The sequence below is a fragment of the Acipenser ruthenus genome, chromosome 15, assembly GCF_902713425.1.
Source record: "Acipenser ruthenus chromosome 15, fAciRut3.2 maternal haplotype, whole genome shotgun sequence".
NCBI lineage: Eukaryota > Metazoa > Chordata > Actinopteri > Acipenseriformes > Acipenseridae > Acipenser > Acipenser ruthenus.
The window spans coordinates 25,066,972-25,089,117 of NC_081203.1; the positions used below are offsets into that span (position 1 = coordinate 25,066,972).

General features: G+C 38.3%; 1 protein-coding gene across 4 annotated transcripts in view; it reads left to right on the forward strand.

Moving 5' to 3' along the window:
• Positions 1–853: 853 nt before the first annotated feature.
• Positions 854–22,146, forward strand: part of LOC117422412 (chromatin-remodeling ATPase INO80-like) — a 46,731-nt gene continuing 25,438 nt past the window's right edge. For 2 of the 4 annotated variants that reach the window (XM_034037407.3, XM_034037411.3), the window contains exons 1-24: positions 854–1,023; positions 4,331–4,517; positions 4,757–4,935; positions 5,055–5,122; positions 5,454–5,600; positions 5,771–5,891; positions 6,444–6,646; positions 6,922–6,975; positions 7,256–7,459; positions 9,607–9,802; positions 11,160–11,227; positions 11,456–11,665; positions 12,162–12,242; positions 12,746–12,841; positions 15,215–15,274; positions 15,948–16,090; positions 16,225–16,309; positions 16,411–16,528; positions 16,621–16,706; positions 17,541–17,708; positions 18,628–18,761; positions 19,954–20,021; positions 20,784–20,877; positions 20,983–21,160. In XM_034037407.3, the coding sequence (XP_033893298.3) occupies positions 4,375–4,517; positions 4,757–4,935; positions 5,055–5,122; positions 5,454–5,600; positions 5,771–5,891; positions 6,444–6,646; positions 6,922–6,975; positions 7,256–7,459; positions 9,607–9,802; positions 11,160–11,227; positions 11,456–11,665; positions 12,162–12,242; positions 12,746–12,841; positions 15,215–15,274; positions 15,948–16,090; positions 16,225–16,309; positions 16,411–16,528; positions 16,621–16,706; positions 17,541–17,708; positions 18,628–18,761; positions 19,954–20,021; positions 20,784–20,877; positions 20,983–21,160 (2,904 nt within the window). In that variant the 5' untranslated portion in view covers positions 854–1,023; positions 4,331–4,374. The other 2 variants (XM_034037409.3, XM_034037408.3) reach the window with 2 other exon arrangements.

Sequence of the window (22,146 nt, forward strand, 5' to 3'; positions counted from 1 at the left end):
TTCAGAACAGTTTGATGTGAAAATAAAATGAACACTGTAAAGTGTCTTTCACTAATGGTGAGATGTATATTTATTTTCTTTGGGATGTTATGAGTCAAATTCAGGGAGATTTAAACAATGCTGGAAAAAAGAGCAGATGGCTGACATGAGAAAGCAGTGGCAATTTCGGGTTGTTACATAAATAAATAAAACATAAAGTGTGGAGTACTGGTTCGGGCTCTGGACTCTTGACCGGAGGGTTGTTGGTTCAATCCCAGGTGGGGGACACTGCTGCTGTACCCTTGAGTAAGGTTTTTTACCTAGATTGCTCCAGTAAAAACCCAACTGTATAAATGGGTAACTGTATGTAAAAAATAATGTGATATCTTGTAACAATTGTAAGTCGCTCTGGATAAGGGCGTCTGCTAAGAAATAAATAATAATAATAATAATAATAATAATAATAATAATAATAATAATAATAATAATAATAATAAATCACTAGCCGGCTGCCCAGATAAATATTTCATATTTAACAACACACTAACTACATTGCTTCAATTTCCTCATTTGAGCCAAACACCGCGAGAATTCTTGCTCAACGAAGTGGTTTTAGATCTGAAATACGTCATCTACAGTTCGGCAATCTTCGTCGTTTTCAGACTTTACCAATAGAATCCAGATGTTATAGATTTAACAGGTTAAAAAATACATTAATATCAAGATTTACGTTGCTTTTATAATTACATACCATATATTTAGTGTTTGCTAGCTCTGAAATTAAACACCAGTGCCGGGGTGTATTTAAAGCTTGTTTCCCCTCTGTTTGCATCTCTGTGCTTGATTACAAGACCTGTTCCCTGCTCTCTCCTCGCCATGGCGCCGTGTCCCTGCTCTCTCAGTTACTGAAAGTGGCCGCCTCTCTGCTGCTGCCGGCCCAGCGATCACAGATTCGCTCGTTGCTCAGCACCGCCATTTTGGAGACAGAGAGGCGAGAGCCGGCAGCAGCTGAGAGAGAGAGAGAAAAGGGGACCGGGGCTTGAGGTGAGCGAGTGCTTATGTGGAGCATGGTGGGGTAGTGAAGGGGGAAGATGGCCGGGAGGGAGAAAGATTGTAAATGCGGGGACGGGAGAGCTGAGGCAGATGGTCTCTGCGTTAGGACGGTAGGAGAAGGGAAAATATCCCGTTTAGGATCCAGGGCCTCGCAGGAAAAACGCGGAGCCCAAAACAGCCCCTAATCCCATATACCATTCGTATTTAATATTAGTGGTGGAGGCCTTAAAGCGACAGCACCTATTTCAATAACACCAGTTTTAAGTACTAAGTTTTTAGTGTGTAGGTGAAATGCAATCATTTGCTGTAAGGCCTATATTTAACCTTACAGCCTGAAATGTAAAGGGCCTCTGACAGAGTCACGAAGTTCTTGTTTCTAAATACCCCTACTAGATTATTCTCAAGAATCGACGTTCAGTAAATTATACAACATATTGTAATGTGATTGTGCCAAAGAAGTGCATTGAATAGAAATAATTAAAAAAACTGAGTTTCACAGTTTAAATGTTAAAGTATTTTAGTATTGGCCCTTAACATAACGTTTTTCAGTAGGGGGCAATTCCTAAAATGTGCAACATGAAAAGTGACAACTGAATTTATGCTGCAGGTTACGAATATACTAACCAGCGTTCCGGTTTTATACTGCTAACCATGCAAACATACGCAGCAATCTGTAGTTGTGGGATTGGAGATAAATCAAAATCATACACTGTCACCAATGCAGTATTTTGCAATATCTGTTTTGGATTATGAAAGCAACAGTCACTTTTTCCTCTCTGTCAAAATCATAATCAAAGGGCTGAATGGCCTCCTGTCGTTTGTAAACTTTCTTACGTTCAAAGCAGCTCACAGGCTTGGTGATTTCACGTATCAATTTGGTATTTTCCTGTTAGATGTAGTATTACTTATGATGAAAGTTTAAAAAAAACAAACTTAAAAAGCCATTGGTTTTCAATGTACATACAGTGTACATTAACTTGCTAGTTTACGGTTTGTAGGTTCATTTAATATTTAAAAGTTGTCAGATGAATCTGATTTGAGCTGCTTACAGCTGTAGTGTTTTAGAAATCAGTATGTGTTTCACGTTAATTGAGAGCAGTTCATGTAACTACAGTAAAACAGGTATTATTTGGGTACACACAAGTTAGTGAGGTTGGGAGGAAGTTTTTTGCTGGTATGTACAACTCCAGTACTTGGTAGAGCACAGACTGACCTTGACTTTTCCACATGAAACATCAGTGATTTTTGCAGTCTTGAATACAGAAGCACATGCCAACTGAGTACTTATTATTGTCCCTCTATCATATGAGATCTCCTGTCTTGTCCATTGCGACTTTAAACTGACCTGCAACAGGGAGATGCAGATTTTATAAGAAACATTATTAATAGCATTCCTAGTGCAGTCAGTCTCCAGTTAACTGGTCCCAGTCTTGGATATGGCCTTATATCATTTGTGTATGACCACAGTCTAGAAAATAAACAATTTCATTAGTTATACTAGGGTTGTCTTGTTACTTATGAGTTAAAACAAATCAATTTGCCTACAAATGGCTGATTTACACAAAAGTGTGTACTGTACTACAGGTGGCAGTGTTTCTAATTATGTGACCAACCCTGGTATATCATCATATTGCAACACTGGGGAATTATTCAGTAAAGGTTGAGGATAATGTATATGTCAGTTTTGGAATATATGTGGCCTGATCTATGTTTACAGTATTTTATTACCACATAAAGAGACTCTATATCATACAGTACAATACAGCTTTTCATAGGTGGGAACAGTTAAAGGCAAATGTAAATTGAACAACTACAATAAACCTTATTTCCACAAGGCTATTCTATTACAAGAATAATGAAGACAGTTCTTGCCTTTCTTATCCTAGTACGTTCAAAGTGGGTAATAGGAGTTCCTTGTTAGACTTGGCACACACCACTGATGCATTGCAATTGAGATACTGCAGTATTAGGCAATAAAAAGTAGTCATTTTAGGACACAGTACATTTTTTACGAACAACAATATAAAATACTGCAATATTAGTATTACAAGGCCAGTCCTTGAACATGTAGTTTGTTGCGCTGATAAGTCATTAAAATCAGACATTGGCAAGCCCTAAATGGTAGCGATGATGGTAAATTCTAATGCACATTTACTTTAAACATAAAAGTCTTGCACTTATTATTAATCTCATTTTATTGTGATGATTTATCTGTCCGAGGTTACATGCCAAGTAATAGCTCTGCGCTTATTTATTTAGCTTCTTACATTTCTTCATGTGGGAGCGCTGACATGAGAAAGATAATGGTAATCGTTACTTGTGAGGGATGGATCAGCATGCCTTTTATAGCTGGCTAAATTCACACAAATATTAACCCATATAATAAAGTATTTCATATTAACCCTATCCCTAAATCCACTCCTAGACACAACCCACAAGTACATTATATTGCTTTTCCCCTGATGAATGTTTCCATGCGCAGAAGCCAAGTGCTTGCCTTTTTGTTGGTGAAGGAACACTGGTCATCCTAATGTTCTCTGGGTTTGTGTTGTGTGCGTACCATTATTTAGGATAATGTTCTCAATACTTCAAGGCAGAGAAAACTATTAGCAATTTTCTACATGCGCCTGCATATTAGGCCTTCTAATCTTCAATATATAAACCTGTGAAAGACATATAATGGAGATTTACATAAGTGTGCCACACAGGTGACAGGTGTGCCCTCTCTGCCATTCACTTTCACTGGGATTTCAGATCCTGTTATCCAGATATCCAGACTGTACAGTGTTAAACAAAGGGGCACAGAATGGCAACAGTGTCCTGATGCCACACTTAAATCAGTACATAACTTCCTCTTTTATTTGTTTGAAACCAGGACCTCAATAAAGGAACAAATAATAGAATAGCACAACTAGGGCATGCATCAATTGTACTTGTAATTGAGACAGCTGCCTCCTCGCTAACTTCTTATCAGATTATATCCAATCAGGAGATGTTAATCTTATACACTCTATCACTTAAATACCCAACACATTGTGACATAATATCCTTAGGCCCCACCAGTATTAGAACATCAGAAGAAATACAAAACTAAAATGCATGAAAGAAAAAAAGGTTCCTTTTCGTAAGTGGGTTCATGCACTTGTCTTTTATTTTTCTGTTATTTCACCCAAAGAGGGTATTATTGACATTCCTAATTATTGCACAATTTAAGCACTCCCTTGAAATGTATAACAGTTGTAATGCTCTGCGTTTCTCAGGTCTTGTTTTTGTGTATGAGATTCTGTTTTTCTTGCAGCAGTGCAGTTTAAAGCCCACACTTGGGTGTGAGAGTCGTGTTCTATGGCCTCAGAGTTAAATGAAGTGGAAGATGGTGGCTGTTCAGAACTGGCAAGACCTCTTCATCTGCAGTATTTGGAACGAGCCCTAAAGCTAGACACCTTCCTACGACAGACTGCAACTTTCTTCAACAAAAATGTCTCAAGGTAAAACTTCAAGACTGCTTGCACCCAGTTTGAACATAAAGACTGATGAAAAATCTTTCTTTTGCATTTTTACATATAAGGAAAGCCAAGATACGAGGTGTATGCCAATAGGGGTCTGTTAGGCCTACCACTTAAGCCTGCCATGTAAATTGAGACATGGTGCTCGCGCTATTGGCCTCAATTCGTATTCATTTGATTAGGAATATTGTCCCTGACTGCTCAATGTTAATGATTTTCAGTGACGATAGTGATGACGGTTTGGATATGGGTTCCTCCCTGGCCCGCTCGGACCCCTGCCCTCTACTGAGAGTCAAAGAGGAGCCTGTGGACCCGGAGGAGGAGGGCGTGGAGCCCTGCGGAGCAGCTGAGCCTGGGGTCCGGCCAGAAACCAGCTCACTCAACGGAGCTCTGCATCAGGGTAGGACAGAGCCTGCTGCTGCACAAGCTGCTACACGGTTCACTGCTTTATACCTCAAATGAATACATAAAGGTTATGCGTTATGCAAAACAAAACTAATTCTGTCTTCATTTTACCAGCACCAAAAATAGACAAAGGCAGTTTGTACAACTTTTCGAAGCTGAAGAAAAGCAGAAAGTGGCTTAAGGTATTTTAATTGATTTATTATATAAGGAAATAATGTAACATAATTCTATTTTGTTGAGAATATTTAAAATAAACAATTGCAATTAATTTAACTTCTATAGGTATTTTTTTAACTAATATGAATTACATATTAATTCATAACATGCACTATTGCGGACTATCATATTTATTATTGTATTTATAATGTTGATATGGGCATCAATAAACCCAACTGGAAAGAGTTAAAGGTATTTGATCTGTTTCAATTTAAAATATTTAGCTGGGTTAAGGTCAGTGATGCTAAGTTTATATATAATATATAGTGTCTGAGCGTGAGGTGTTATTTTCCTCAGGGTATCTTGCTGAGCGACGACACCACAGACTCGGACTCTGATACAGACGAGGAGGAGTTCACACTCTCTAAAGAAGAGCTTCAGGACATGCTGAGGCTGCACAGATACAAGAAGCTTCATCAGAACAAGTTCCACGCAGACAGAGAGGTAGGGCTGCACTCTGCAGCCATTTCATTTGTATGAGGGCTCCCTTTTTAGAAAGCGCTTAAACTTTTTGACATGTGGAAGCAGTGTTTCTAAGGAATAGATGTATTGAAGTGTCATACACCTGTTGATGTCTTTCCGACTGTACTAATATGATTTGATTTCTGTTACAGTTGCAGCAGTACCAGTACTACAGTGCAGGGCTTCTTTCCACCCATGACCCGTTTTATGAACAGCAGCGCCACCTACTGGGGCCCAAGAAAAAGAAAATTAAAGAGGAGAAGAAATTAAAGGGTTGGTGGAACTGCATTTTACTGCACACAGATTAGCTGACAGTAGTTCATGTTATAAAAAACAGGTACTAGATATGAATACAAGTTTGTCACCTTTCTGGGCTGCCAGTTCTAATTACCTGCCATTGACATATGTAATTTAGGCTGCCAAAGAGATTCTATTAGTAAGCACCAGCACCATCTAGTGTTCAGGAGTGTATTGCCAGAAAAAGTTGATCCATACTGGCAGATCACTAGATGGATCCGGCACTTACTTCTGCAATGATAGAACCACTTGAAATTATTGCAAACAACAAAAAAGTGAATGAAATTCAATTTCAAGTTGCTTACCCTTTATATATACAGTAGGTCCCCAACAGCTACTTAATGACTGTGTCCCTAGTTAACATGGATAGAGCCACAGTGTGTTCATAACCTACCATTGCTGATACAGTTAGCCACCCTGCCCCCAATAATGTCACATATTTAAATGAACTCCAGAAGTCTCAGCTGTATCTGCCGATTCGTTTGCATGAAGTTTTACCTCCAGCTCTTTTTATTGATGTGTTTTTAGCAAAGTTAAAGAAGGTGAAAAAGAAGAGGAAGCGTGACGAGGAGTTCCTCTCTGAGGGGCGGCAGTACACCACCAAAATCTTTGCCAAGTTCTCCCACGACACTCCCCCACCCATATCCAAGAAGAAGCACCTAACAGTCGAACAGCTGACGGCACGGCGACGCAAAGTCTGGCTGACTATTGCCAAAAAAGAAAACCCTAAGGTGTGCGTTTCATTTCATTTCACAGCAAATTCATAGAGTGAAGACAGACTTTATTTCCAAAGTAGTAGCACCCCCAGGCTGCCATTTATAAGGGGGTATGGCTGGCATTTCTAAATAGGCCCTGTTAACATGCTGGGTGTTAAGTTTGATTTTAGCCAGGACAGCAGCAACATTGATTAGACAAGTTTGAAATGAATGGTGCCTAAGGAGACCACAGCTAATATCCCTTAATTGTTCACAGCAGTGTGTATCTCTTACATACCGTTTTGTTTCAGACGTTCAAGCAGAAAGCCTCAGCACGGAACCTTGTCATAACAAATGCCAAAAAGGTAATCTTCTTTCTCTTCTGTACACTATTTAATAATTTGTATGTATTCAGTTAAGATCAAGTAGACTTAATGATAGACAATCCTAATAAATCCTCCAGTACCTATGTCTTGCTCAAACCTGGGCTGGTGTAAACACAGCAAATACAGCTTTATGCGGGAATGAGTCTATCCTAATACACCAGAAGTTTCATCATAATAAAAGTCAGTAGTCTGATATTAACAAGAAGTGTTACCTTGAAATGTTATTCACTGAGTGGCCCACTTGTGTTCTCTGCTCTAGCTGGCCCACCAGTGCATGAGGGAGGTGAGGCGGGCTGCTATCCAGGCCCAGAAGAACTGCAAGGAAACCCTTCCGCGGGCCCGCCGTCTCAACAAGGAGATGCTGCTGTACTGGAAGAAGTACGAGAAGGTGGAGAAGGAGCACCGCAAGCGGGCTGAGAAGGAGGCTCTGGAACAGAGAAAGCTTGACGAGGAGATGAGGGAGGTAGGTACCACCTCGGCACAGTCCCATCTGAGAAAACAGTGGTGTGCAACAGGAGAGGGTTAGGGTTAGGCTGATTTAAATCTTAAGCTTAGACTTTCTAATTCTCTCAGCTGACCCGTCACTGAAAAGCCTGGCCTGTCTTTCTACACCTACGCAGATTTGCCTTTCTTTCATCTAAACAGGATCTTCAGGCTCAAAACATGCCACTGGCTGCAAAGCAAAAAGCCTACTATTAGGGAAACCAGCTGTTTGGTTAATGACGGTAAAGGTGGCTTTAAAGGGTTGGTTACAATGTTACTCTCCATGTGAAATGACCGAGGGAGTGCAAAATTAAGATATGTATTACATGTGGCTTTTTAAAAATGTCACAACAGGTGTTATACAGTTGATTATACAAATAACCTCTTCAACTCCAGATGCAAAAATGAATGTGCACTCCAGGTATCAGATTTAGAAATTATTGTAATTGGTATTTTTACCCCTGAAATTGGTATAAAATAATATTATTTGGAAAAAAGTCAATACAATTAAAACAATTTTATTAACCCTTTAGGCTCCTGTGTACGAAAGAGTTATATTCAATAAAGCACACACTATATAAAAGGAATACAAAAAAAACATACTTTGTTTGTAAAATGAAATACTATGTATATACTTTCGATTGTTGATTGTTTGCTGCGATATCTCCAACTCTTCTCAATGTCTTCACAGATAGATAGGACATTTTTTTTATTGGCTAATAGTCACTTGATGATTTCGATCTCTCCTTCTTGACTTCACGTTACTAACATTGTGACAGAGAGAGAAGGGATCTGAGCTGCAAATCTCAGTACACAGGGGACGCAGTGGGAGCTCTGTGTTTTCGTTTGTTTATTTGTGTAGCAGATGACTAATGAGTTGGGAGCTGCAGCCACGGAGCCAGCACGGACCCCAGAGACTAGCACAGCAGAGCCCATGCACTTGTGGATTACTGTGCTATGTTATTATTTTGTGAAACCTTTTTGTTTGGGACTGAAAACCTGCCATTTTACCCCTATACCAGCAATGGTAAAATGGCGGGTTTTCAGTCCCAAACAAAAAGGTTTCACAAAATAATAACACAATACAGTGATTATTATTATTAATTAAAAACTGACTAATTTGGTAATTATAAGACTGTTTTGACATTCACTTTGTCACCCATACCACTCACCACCTGACAGGCATGTATACAAAGAAATCAGATTGAAAAATAAAACAGAATTGACGGCAAACCTTGACGTCCGCAGGTCCAGCGTGGTACTGCAAGTGCTCTTTTGTTTGACGTACGTGCGTATGTCCTGGAGCTCAAGTGGTTAAGTGGTAGTAGACACCCTTTTTTTCTCAGAACATTTGGACCAAATCTCATTATACATTAAACTTAAAGCCATAAAATGACATGCAACGACAGTACATTATAGGAAAAATCAGTAAAAGTTAATACTGCGTTGCAATTAACAAAGCTGTTTTTGTATGGGCATTGCTTGTGTTTAACGAGTGACAGACACAAGTTTTATACTATGTTTTTTTAAACTGTAGTGATTTACACTCAGTGTGTGCATATTCAATTCTTTTAGAACATCTGCTGCATTTCGGACTGAGGCAGAAGGAGAGTTTCAGATGACTAAAACCTGCAGTCTTCAGTGTTCGGTATAGAGTATGTCATCTGAAACTTCCACTTGATAATGAACTCCAGGTCTATTATTCTAATTACAAAGTTAACAATCTTCGGACATGTTCTTAAAACAAAGTGTATTCTAAAGACACAACAGAGTTAATAAATGTGTCTTGTGTGCGCCTGGCATATTTCTGGTAATATTATCCATGCTTAGACAAGAGCACTTTGATTTAGCTCTTTTTATTTTAGTGTGTGACCTCCCTCCTAGTCTTTGTCTGCAGGAGAGATTTATGCAGGCACTACCTGCTGCAGTGATGGAGAATTTCTGCATCATAGCGCAGTGCCGACTTAGGTGAGCAAAATTAGTGCAAAAAGGAATGCTTCAGTGCCAGGTTTGGGTCAGTTTTACTAACTTATTGATACATGACATGTTGTAATAACTATACAGTACATACTATAATAATACAGCTGCTGTAACATGAAATGTAAGGCTCGGCATTTTTCTTCCCAGGCCAAGAGACAACAGCGAAAGCTAAACTTCCTGATCACCCAGACCGAGCTGTACGCCCATTTCATGAGCCGCAAGCGCAACGCAGAGAGTGATGCGATACAGGATGAGATCCTGATGAAACTGGACGACAGCTCAGCGCACCGCCAGATTGATATTGGTGGAGGTGTAATGGTTAATGTCAGCCACGAGGACTACGGTACTATTTATTTATTTATTTATTTATTTATTTATTTATTTATTTGTTTGTTTTGCACCGCAGAGAGTGGAAATCGCTGGTGATAGGGATATATAATGGAGGCGCACGTCAGACATCAGGCATCCAGTCCTTTGGTCTTTGATGATACTTCCCTGTTTCCATGTTAATTGTGGTGGAAGGATGTGTCCAAGGTTTGGGGGAAGTGTACTCATTTTTTGTCCTAAACAACAGAAAACAACAGATACAAGATAAAGTGTTGCTTTGTCGTATTTTGGGTCTATCGGATGTGACCAGGAGGGAAGCTTAAAAAAAAAAAAAAAAAAAAAAAAAAACGAATAAACTGGTTGCTTGAAATTGTTTAATGTCTTTGGTATTTAGGTCTGCCAGTGTTTGTGTGATAAAAAAATAGTGTCAAGTTTAGGGTGAAGTTACACCTGAATGACTGTAGAGGGCAGCTTTGCTACTTGGAACCAGAGAATAAACTGGCATTGCTCTCCATGCATCAGCTTTGAGTGCCCTTGTAATGTCTAAAGTGATTTCCTCTTCATCGGCTCCAATTGTGTGCTGTAAATAGCTGGCAGAGTTGACTTTGCATTGTATTGCTGTTAACAGCTGCTCAGTGGCTCGGTGCTCAGCTGTCAGGTGCAGCTAACAGATCTGTTTCCCAGGCTGGCTCTTTTTCTAATCAATTAACTCCTCTTAAGATTAAAGTTGCATTGTTAGATATGCAGAGAGGGGCAGCTTCTCCTAATTTATAACCTCATTGGTGATACTCAATGTGCACCTAGCCCACAGTCTGTTTTCATTTGAGAGAAGTTCTTTCACTTTTTATATCCTTGAGTCCTAATGAGCTTTACGAAGATGCGGTATGAATCATCATTGTACAGTAGCATCAAGAAACCTTTGATTCACTGGTACTTGTTTGTTAGCTTGATTTGAATTACTGGTACATTTGTTAGGTATTTAAAGCATTTGGAAGAAAATGGTCCAGGTTTAGAAACTAAGTAATGTAAAACGTTATGCTTTAAAAAAAAAAAAAAAAAAAAAAAAAAAGTTTGTGCTTATGTATTTAAATCTCTGGAAAGGTGAGGGACATGGCATTGGATATGGCCCTCTCTCGAGCAGAGGCAATGTTGTTATATGTACAACAGTCCACAGGGGGCAAACTCATTTCACAAGTGACTTGAGCCAGACTCAAACCTGACAGACTGCAGGCCTATACAAGACACCTGTCATGATTTTCTTGTATTTTCAGTATATCTTTGTCAACTTTTAATGTTAAAAATGGCAACGTTTTGAAGAATTGGCTCTGGGTTGAGTTTCTTGGGATCAGCAGTGTAATGTGCTTATTTTCCAGACAGTAACTATTACAAGTCTGAGGCTCTGAAGAATGCAGAGGAGGCCTTCCAGATCCACAAAGCCAGAGTGAGTATGAACTCCCCTGAAATGAACTTAATACTCAACAAACCATTCTTACAACCCATACAATGAGCTGTGCAAGCAACAGATGTGTTATTGTGGCCCACAGAAACCTTCAGCACTGGACAAGACACACGATTCCATTCAAACAAGAGTAATGCGTCAGCAGCCCACTTTAATCATTTGGCCTTGGAAGATCATAACCCACCTCCTCTGTCTCCTTGTCCGATTTAGACCCGGTTGTTCGATGAAGAGGCGAAGGACAGCCGCTGTGCCTCTGTGCAAGCTGCCAAAGATGACAGTTCTTGTTTTAGAGAGAGCTACAGCCTGGCTAACCCATCAATCCGTGCTGGAGAGGATATTCCTCAGCCCACCATCTTCCACGGAAAGCTGAAGGGCTACCAGCTGAAGGGCATGAACTGGCTTGCGAATCTCTATGAACAGGTGACTGTGCTGGACACAATACACAGGCCTGGACCATGACTGTCAGAGAACTATATTATGACAGATTTGAAACTTAGCACTGACAATTTCCTGTTTTGAAGTTGCATTTAGAAATAAGATATTGCTTCTTTGTGCCCGGGCTAGCAACAGGAAGAATTCCTTCTAATTCCTTCATACCGGTCTTTGTGTTAATCCACATATATCGAGCTATTACAATAGTGTTTATTACTACAATACTGTACATGTACAATGTGTAATTAGTAAAAACAAAAGACATAAGAAAACACTTTACACAGTTATGTACATGCTACAGTACTTTATATATCAGAACATATCAATAATGTACAGCCACTGACTTTCGAAACAAATTCTTGTGTTACTCAAAGTGATATTAAATGTGGTGGAAATCAGTTGCATGAATGATAAATGCGAGTGGTGTTAATCAGAGTTTGATAACCTAGTGGTATTGTTTTGTTTTGTGTTTATTGTTCTACAGGGTATCAATGGAATCCTTGCTGATGAAATGGGTTTGGGTAAAACTGTTCAGAGTATTGCACTTTTGGCTCATCTCGCTGAGGTGAGAGGTCTGGCTGTTTACAAACTCTGTCTGTTTATTAACAGTGGATGGTGTCTATTAGAGGCAATGATTAATCAATTATTGATGGCCATGGCTTTTATTTTGTAAGCCTCATTTAAACATTGATTGATTAGGAAGCTCTAGCTACTTGCTGCCCAGTTATTTCCTGGTGTGTTGTTAAACTAAAGCTCTTCCGTTTGTATGTGGTTTGTGATGTCAGAATCTAATGAACAAAATAACAGTAGTTTTCTCAATGCACACACTCTGTTATATTACTATGTATAATAATACTGATTGCACCTCTGGTCTCTAGTTTTCTACTGAACTTCCAGTAACTGGCATTCTGGTAAATGGCTTCAGAAATGCAAAATGAATGTCTGTTTATAATAACTGTTAAACCTGAAGGAAATACTTTGAGTATGCTGTTTAAAGATCTTCCTGTTTTTTCCCCATTTGCCACCTGCTTTCTGATGAATTGCTGTTTTTTTTCTCTCCTCTTTCAGCGAGACAACATCTGGGGTCCATTTTTAATCATATCACCCGCTTCCACTCTGAACAACTGGCACCAAGAGTTCACCAGATTTGTTCCGAAATTCAAGGTAACAACGTTGCACAGGAAACGAAAAGAAAAACAGCTTTCTGCTAAAATGGAAAAGCTGCATTGTTTATGTGTTTAAATCTAGAAACATGAGGGTTGGTGTAGTGCTGTGTGATAGACAATTTGGAATCCACAGAAAAAAATGTATACTCCAAAACTTTTGAGCAGGAGGACAAAACATTTGGTGGAGGGCATTTTATTATGTCAATATGAGAGGTGGATTTTAATTCTGCTTTATTTACTTTTTTAGGTTTTGTGTTCTTCTGCTTAAGCAAAGTTACTGTACTTTAAATAAGTCAATGTATTCAGTTAATTACATGGTGCGCAAGAACGATGCTTGTATAGCATCTGGTTATGAGGTCATAGGCAGGTTACTAGGGCATGTGGGCTGTTTTTTTTTAACCAATCAGCATGTGAGTTTCCCAGCCTTTGAAATGTGCAGAAATATCAACATTCATAGCATGAATGTTGTCCAGGATATTGGGATTATAGATTGCAGAGGCCCAGACTCGTAAGGCAGATTTTAAATGTCTGGCAACATACAGATGCTTTCTATAAAAAGTGACATAAATAGCTACCTGTGTATCCAAAAACTAAGTGTAAGTGTGTGTTTAATAAAAGCTGGTATGCTGTAGTAGACTTGCAATACATAATCACATTTCTGTTTTCCAGAGTAGGTATGCACTGGCAAACCAACATATGCCCTCTAGGGATAGGGGTAAAATAAACAAAAAAAAACACAAAATTGAAGAGTCATAGTGATGCATTATGATAGTCTAGTTATTGCAAAAACAGTTGGGTAAAACACATTTCTTGTCTTGTAGAATGAAAAAAATATATAATGATAATATAAATAATGTTAGCTGCATACAGAACAGAATATCTCAGAGCTGACCACTAGGTGGCAGTACATTACTATTAATGTGATAAATATGCAGTCTTATCGGTAGTGCTGTTGCCTAGGGCTGAGCGACTGATAAGGAGATCTTCGAAATGCTTTGTGATAGGGAGAGACAGTGTGCAGCCCAGCTTAACTGTCTCCTGTTCCCCAATGTCTGGATGTGAGTAGAACAATGTGTCTGCACGGCTCATATGAGTTACCACAGTGGCTGTTACTAGGAACCAGCGCTAAATCCTTCGATACAGATAACTGAGTCCTGACACGGATTTGTGTTAATAATCTGCTTAGTCTCCTAACCTCTCCTACTGTAATGGCCCTCCCAAGGGATTCCCCCTGGATAATGCTTAAAGAGACACTCCTGTATTGCAAGCAGGGGCCACACACTCTAGCTTATTAAACTGCCTAGGAAGGTGTTGCAGCAGGTTGCTCTTTTGGTAAGAATGGACTTTCTTACGCTAAAGCTGCTATGCACACAAAGTGCCTTTGTTATATATATGTGTGTGTGATCAGTAAACAGAAACATATCTTTATAGGTGTCTTTGGTAAAACAATTTAAAACTAAAACCAAACAAGACAGGACTCATTTTGTACCTGTAAAGCATAATTGGAGAATCTTGGTCTGTTAAAAGGTTTTCATATTAAAGGAGTGAAGCATGTGCTTGATTTGTCATGTTTCAATTTTGATTTGTCAATTTTGTGAATCTGCAAAGGACTGTTGCAGGTGGTAATGTGTGTATGTATGTATATATATATATATATAATATATATATATATATATATATATATATATATATATATATATATATATATATATATAATATATAAAAAATTACTGGTAGGGCTTCCAGATTCAGATATAATAGCTAAACATTACTGTTACCATTTAGAGCTGTATTCACAAACAATAGTATTAATGCTCACTTAAGTGAAACACTATCAACCTGTTACATTTACATAACCTCTGACACTCACAGTTTTTTCTGAATATGGCTGTTAGACATTTTTTGATTGTGTCAAATTTAATAGAACCTACATGCACAGTCAGAAAGATAAACTAACATACTGAATGAGTTTAGAGCTCTGAGAAACATTTACGTCTGGTTTCACAAACTCTGATTAGCACTAATCGTGGACTACCTAATGTAACTTTACAGTAAGTAAAGAAGTTCAAAACCAGTGCTAATCTGGGTCTGTTAAACTAGGCAGTAGTGGTAGAAGTAAACTACAAACCTGACATCCCTCCTGGTAGGTTACAGTTGTCTGTCAGTTTTCCATTGAGTAATTCCCCACTGTCAGCAGAAAACCCGGTAGCTGTTTGACAGTTGTATATGTGGTTGTACCTCACCCTGTCACTAACATGTTCCTAAAATTGCTCTGTAAAGTACTGCTTAAAATGCTATACATTACCTGAGCAGCAATTGCTTTATTTGCCTTTTCTAATTAATTTTTTGTAATTAAATGCATTTGTTTCAGGTGTTGCCTTACTGGGGGAACCCCCATGACAGGAAGGTAATCCGTAAATTTTGGAGTCAGGTAAGGACAGGATTTCTCTTTATCCATTTCTGTTGGTGTGTTTGCTGTTGATGGTGGTTTGACCAATCTGTTTTGATTAAAAGTGTCAGATAAGACCTAACCTTCGTGATTTGGGAACCGTTGGCCCAAACTTGTCAGATTATACAAAGATATTCCAATACTGTGAATGACAAACCAGCTGATGGATACAGGGTCACCATCTCAGCTCATTTTCAGGGTATAGAGATTTGATTGAATCCATGCCTGAAGCAAAGGGCACACACCTGAATTGTTTTCAAAGTGTATTATACAGGTAAGTACAGTATGACCAATCAGATGGATTTTTTATGCAAGTTATAAACATTTTATATTTCAGCCTCATAGTGCAAACGTGTGTCCTTTGTATTGAGATTGAGATTAAGAGTCCTTTCCTAAAACCATTCACATCATATTACCATTTAAACCTGCCCTTTTTATATCTTATCTGTATTTACATGGGTTGTGATTTTGGGGATTATCATAAAATGGATTCATTGAGAAATTCATCACATTCTGATATGGTGACTGGAAAATGTGTCTGGATTTGTTATGGAATGACCTGTATATTATTTACATACCTTGATTATGATAACCGCATGAGAACCACAGCAAACTATAACAAAAAACAAACATCAATACTGTTTTCTGTTGGTAGAAAACCTTGTACACGCAAGATGCCCCTTTCCATGTGGTGATAACCAGCTACCAGCTTGTCGTCCAGGATGTGAAGTATTTCCAGCGGGTGAAGTGGCAGTACATGGTACTGGATGAGGCACAGGCTCTGAAGAGCAGCACCAGGTAAAACTGTCCCACTGAGCTAGCTTAGCTTTCTATTGCACAAGCGGACATTTTAAAATCTAAACTGTATTGTTGTGTACTTTCATGGGTCATACACTTCATGCTTTTTTTTCATGTGTTTTTGTTTTTTTCAGTGTGCGGTGGAAGATCCTGCTCCAGTTTCAGTGTCGAAATCGATTGCTGCTGACTGGAACTCCAATCCAGAACACAATGGCTGAGGTGAGTTTAACTGGTATTACTGAATGCTGTGGATGCACTCGCCTTCTTCAGTTCCACATCATATGAAGAGAAATGATTTTCAAATGTTTTGTTCTGTACAGCTCTGGGCACTTTTACATTTCATCATGCCAACTCTGTTTGACTCCCATGAAGAGTTCAATGAGTGGTTTTCTAGAGACATTGAGAGCCATGCGGAAAACAAGTCGGGCATTGACGAGAGTGAGTACCCTTTCAAACTGCTCGATCTACCTGTATATATAACGTGCAGGGTTCGATTTTAACATGCTCATTTTTATTCTATTTCGTCTCAGACCAGCTGTCTCGGTTGCACATGATACTGAAGCCCTTCATGTTGAGACGTATCAAGAAGGATGTAGAGAATGAGCTTTCTGATAAGGTATACATTTCGAGAATAAGATTTCCCCTTTAAAGCATGATGCACATTGTAGGGCAGCAGTGTGGAGTAGTGGTTAGGGCTTTGGACTCTTGACCAGAGGGTCGTGGGTTCAATCCCAGGTGGGGGACACTGCTGCTGTACCCCTGAGCAAGGTACTTTACCTAGATTGCTCCAGTAAAAACCCAACTGTATAAATGGGTAATTGTATGTAAAAATAATGTGTAAAAAATAATGTAATTGTATGTAAAAATAATATGATATCTTGTAACAATTGTAAGTCACCCTGGATAAGGGCGTCTGCTAAGACATAAATAATAATAATAATAATAATAATAATAATAATAATAATAATAGATGTTGGCATATTTGTTTCCTTAAGTAGTCGCAGACCTTCTACACAAAGATATCTCGTTTGTAGCAGTGACTGGCAAACACTGTAATTTTTTTTAATCATTTCTAATTGCACTTATTTGTGATTGATTATTATAAAATGTATTCATCTCCAACATTCATCATGCATCATCAGATATTTCCGTTTTTGAGAAAGATGCTGTTTAGTCTGAAGTGGCTATCCATTAAAAACTTCCAGATTGTAAGGTAAAACAAAGCCAAGTAATCACGTTGTAATGATGTGAATTCACACATGACTGGAAGACTGTAAGAGGTAATTAGAGTTTCGGATTGTTTGTATGTTAAGGATCCATAGCAGAACATCATTAGAATCATTCAGTGGTTTGTCTGTAATTATATACTTGAACACTTACATGTTCATCTGAATCAATGAACTAAGCCCCACTTGGTGAATTAACAGCTGAAATGTTATCTCTATTACAGATTGAAATTCTCATGTACTGTCAACTGACCGTCCGTCAGAAACTTCTGTACCAGGCTTTGAAGAACAAAATCTCAATTGAGGACCTTCTCCAGTCTTCAATGGGCACGACACAGCAGGCACAGAACACAACCAGTAGCTTAATGAACCTTGTCATGCAGTTTAGAAAGGTATTTATTTCAATGGCACCAGCTGCATCGCAGTGCACCACCACAAAGTGATATCTACACAGGTTTCCTGTGTGTTTAGAAACACAATGTAATCATTTTAATTGAGTTGACAGCTAAACTATAGATTCTTGGGGTACAAAACCAGGAGCCATCTTTAATTATACTGGGCTCTGTTCAATTGATCAAACTGGTGGCCGATCTAAATACTACCAGTATTTAAATGATTAAAATAAGAGGACTTTGTACAAATCAAGTGTGTATTTGAGTCTCGTTAGTGTAACTAAGTAACAGGCCTGGTTTCTTCTTATTCTTAATATTTTAACAGTGGCAGTATTTAGGTTTGCCGCACTGTTTAAATGAAAAGTTTATTGATATCATTAAAAGATACTGTTCACTATTTAAAAAAACAAAAAACAACTGAATTATGCCCCCCCACCTGCTTGGCACATACTTTGTCTCCCTTTGAATTGTTTTTGTTTGTTTAATAACAAGAATTCATAACATACACATTAATAATAAACAATCAAACAATGTCATTATATGCACCAGTCAGTTTACACACAAATAGAGAGGTGTTTTGGACACAAAAACTTTGTAGAACTGCCAAGAAAATATTGCTGTCAGAACCTCTTTGGTAGTACAGCGTTACACCAGTACCTGCTATATTGAAGCTACTTCATTACATCATTGTTGTGTCTATAATCCTGCATATTTACAAAAACTGTTCAGTCAAATTATCTTCATTGTAATGAATACATTTAAAGACTTTGCATGAATATTTGTCTGCTTTTATTTATTTTGTATTTGTATTTGTAGTTCGACAAAATATTATACAGTTAACCCTGCAAAAAACGTTGGTTCACAAAGGCTAGCTATGTAATTGAATGAATTTTAAAAATATATATTTTTCCTTCTCTAGGTGTGTAACCATCCAGATCTGTTTGAACGGCAGGAAACCCGATCTCCATTTCACATGTCCTTGAAATCCTATGTCATGTGCAAGTTTCTTTACCGCCAGGGCCTGGTCTCCACGTTCAACCAGAGCCGCACCAGGTGGGTGAGCACAAGTTCTTAGCAGTTTAGAAAAAAAATCTATTCCTTTTCTAAATCTTGAATTCCTTACCTGTTCAATATCCTATGATGTGCATTTTGTATAATTCCGGTTTTGGATTCGATCACTATTTACCAGGCTTACTGTCTAATGTCTGTTACAATCAGGGGCTTCTCAATGTGGGTTTAGAAATGACCACCATATGTAACTGCCCCCTCTGCAGCGGTGTGTTAGGAAGTGGAAGCTCCCTACACCAAAATCAGTTACAGAGGGGATGCAAATTCCAGCTGCGCACCTAATTGTCTAGAGAATGATAAAGAACATATACTGCATAGTAAGACCGTTAAAAATTGTACAAATATTAAATATTATGAAACTGTAAATAATATAAAGTATCCCTAACAGCACTCTATTTCCTTAAAATCAGCTACCATTTATGGTGGACTTGAAATACATTCTATAGTCTTGTCATGTAATTCCCTAAGAAACCTGTGAAAATCTATATTTTATGTCAATTAGAAATGTACTTTTTTTTTTTTTGGTTTTGCAGCCATACTATAATTGTCTTGTATGTTTGCCAGGTGACATTTTTGAGTAATGGTTTTGCAGTTGACATGTACCAAGCGATTTTGTGTGACAGGTAGCTGGGAAAGTGTCAGTACAATGCAGTTGATTTTTAAGGTCCTGTAGGTTAGAGCTGCAGTTCTGTTGAGCTGATAGCTGCTTTCTGCTACATTAAGATCTGGCCGTCTGCCACATTGGCATTTAACCCAGCCTGAGGATTGGATTCCTGCTGAGTCAAAATTTGTTAGGTAGAAGGTTTTGTACTGAGAACATTAAAAGCAGCATAAATATTATTTTCTTCTGTTTACAAAATAAAGTGTGTTTATTCATGTGGAATACACCTCATAATTTACTTTTTATTTTTCCAGTGTTGTCTTCTCTGACATTAGTAGACTTCTCATAATAAGTTACTGTTTTTTCAATGTCCCAGTACTGTGTAGAACGTCTGGAATTCCTGAAGCCAGATCAGGAGTAACATATTAATATGAATGACTGCTGTATGTGCTGTGCAGACATGCAGTACCTCAGCAGCTCCTACTGTTAAACATCTACTGTTAACTGTTAGTCTGTGGAAATGCTGTGTGCTTGTGGAAATGAGACCAGTGTTATCATTTCTTTGTTTCATTGCAGGTTGTTACAGGTCCTGCTTTCGCCATTTGCACCAGATCACATCCATCAGTCCTTATTTCACAGGAAAGGTGAGTGTCTGATATAAAACAGAAATACCACATAGCCTTTCTCTATAAGACGACTTAGAACTGATTTTATTTCCAGGATCCCCCCTCATTTGTTTTGTAGCTGACATAGGCCCACTAGAAACTGTGCTGAGAACAACATAACTACTCGTTCCATAGTTGCACCAGATGGGAATTATGTTTAGTTGTGGCCAAGAAGGTCTGGAATGAAAAGAGTCGTGCATCAAACAGCCAGTAACATTGGTGAGTGGCCAGGTGGAACTCCCCCTTTCAGTCACACAGTCCTTCACAAAAACACAATAGAACCACTGATAAACGGTGAACAACAACCTGACCTATGCAGCAGAACAATGGAACTGATTTAGGGGATAACATATTATTTCACTAGCTTTGTGACATATGCAGCTTCCAAACACTAAGCCTTTAAAAAAAGACAAAAAAACAGCTATCCCTGACGTATTTGCCAAGTTTGCTTTAGATACAAAATAAAAACAAATGTGCCGCCTTGATTTTTCAGAATTACTTTTCGTCTTTTGTATGTAAATATCACTTTGCACATTTTCTTAATTTCTTTACAAAATGATTTTGCTTTAAGACCTTACTCAAATGTCTATTCTATCAGTATTTCATATGTCGTGTCGTGTCATTGATGTTTCTATAACAGAATACAGCATTTTGTAAACCTTACGCTTTCACTGTGATTCCAGAAGAACCCCCAAAAAACACTTCCTATGTTTAAAACATACTTTTGTTGCTGTTTCGCAGGGAACAATGAGGGCAGTTGCTTCTCTTTCTTGCGGTTTATAGATGTGTCTCCTGCTGAAATGACCAATGTAATGCTTCGAGGAATATTAGTCAGGTGAGTCAGTCAGTGCTTCAATCACGAGGTTTGACCCAATGCTTGTGTAGTAGCTGCAGAGTTTTCTTTTGCCCTCCATGTTTGACGTCGTTGTATCTGTTTCAGGTGGTTAGCTCTTTTTCTGTCTCTGAAGTCTTCTTACCGGCTCTACCAGCAGCACCTGTGGGCTGCAGGAGGGGATGAAGCTGAGGCCAAGTCTGTGTTTCTAGGTAACAAGACTCTCATTCTGTGGTTGGACTCCCCAACCTCCTTCCCCAGTGTCCGCAGCAGTCCAGTATTACAGGTGAGAAGCAGTTTGTATAGGCTTAAAGGGACAGGCTTACCACTGTTTAAATATCCAGTTAGGACCAAACGTGTCGTTTATAGACAAAATACACTTCAGAGTGTCACATCAATTATAGTGTAAAAGAAACTTAAAGTAAAATCTTAGACAATAATTTCATTGAAAAGTCTTTATCAATATTTTCGTGATTTGTTTGCCTAAGTTGCTAAAGTTTGTATTTTTTTTAGTAGTATTAAAATACATGTGTAAGCATATTGGTTTTGATAGTGGTCTGTCATGAACCATTTAAATATTCAAAGACATTGAAATCACTTTACCAGAAGTGTGCTAAAGTGATGAATTGAAAATACATGAAGATATACCAGAAGTCAAGATGGCACGAGTTCTGTCTAAATGTGACAACTGTACTTGGACTGTGTGAAAAACCTGTTGAATAATTTAATATAGCCGTTTTTAACTTTGTTGCATTGGTTACATAATGAAAACTATGGCTTTGTGGTCTTTTGTATGTGATTGTGAGTATTGCATTCATTCATTCGTGCCACTGTAGCATTTGCATGATTATTTAATCTCCCATTTGATGACTGTGGAAAATCAGGTGAGTTAGCCTGCTTAATAATTTATAGAGGCTCTGTGTGTCAGGTTTCAGGGTGAGGAGATCCATTCTGCTGAATGCACTACCACCACAGTGTACTGGGGAAGAGGTGGTACAAAATAAAAACAAGTTTTCTAAATCATGGGTTATTGTTAATATCAACGTATGCTGTAAATATAATTAATAGAATACATTTATTTTCATTTAAACAGTTGTTTACCATTTAAACTAAACATACTGTTTGTTTAATCCTCGTTAAACATTGAAAACACGATTCCACTTAGAAATTGTATTTTCCTTTACCATTTAAACAATTAAACCTTTACAGCCTTAGTATCAACTTTTTTGTGGTGCTTGGCTTTAAGTTACTGTACTACAATGTTCTCTTTAT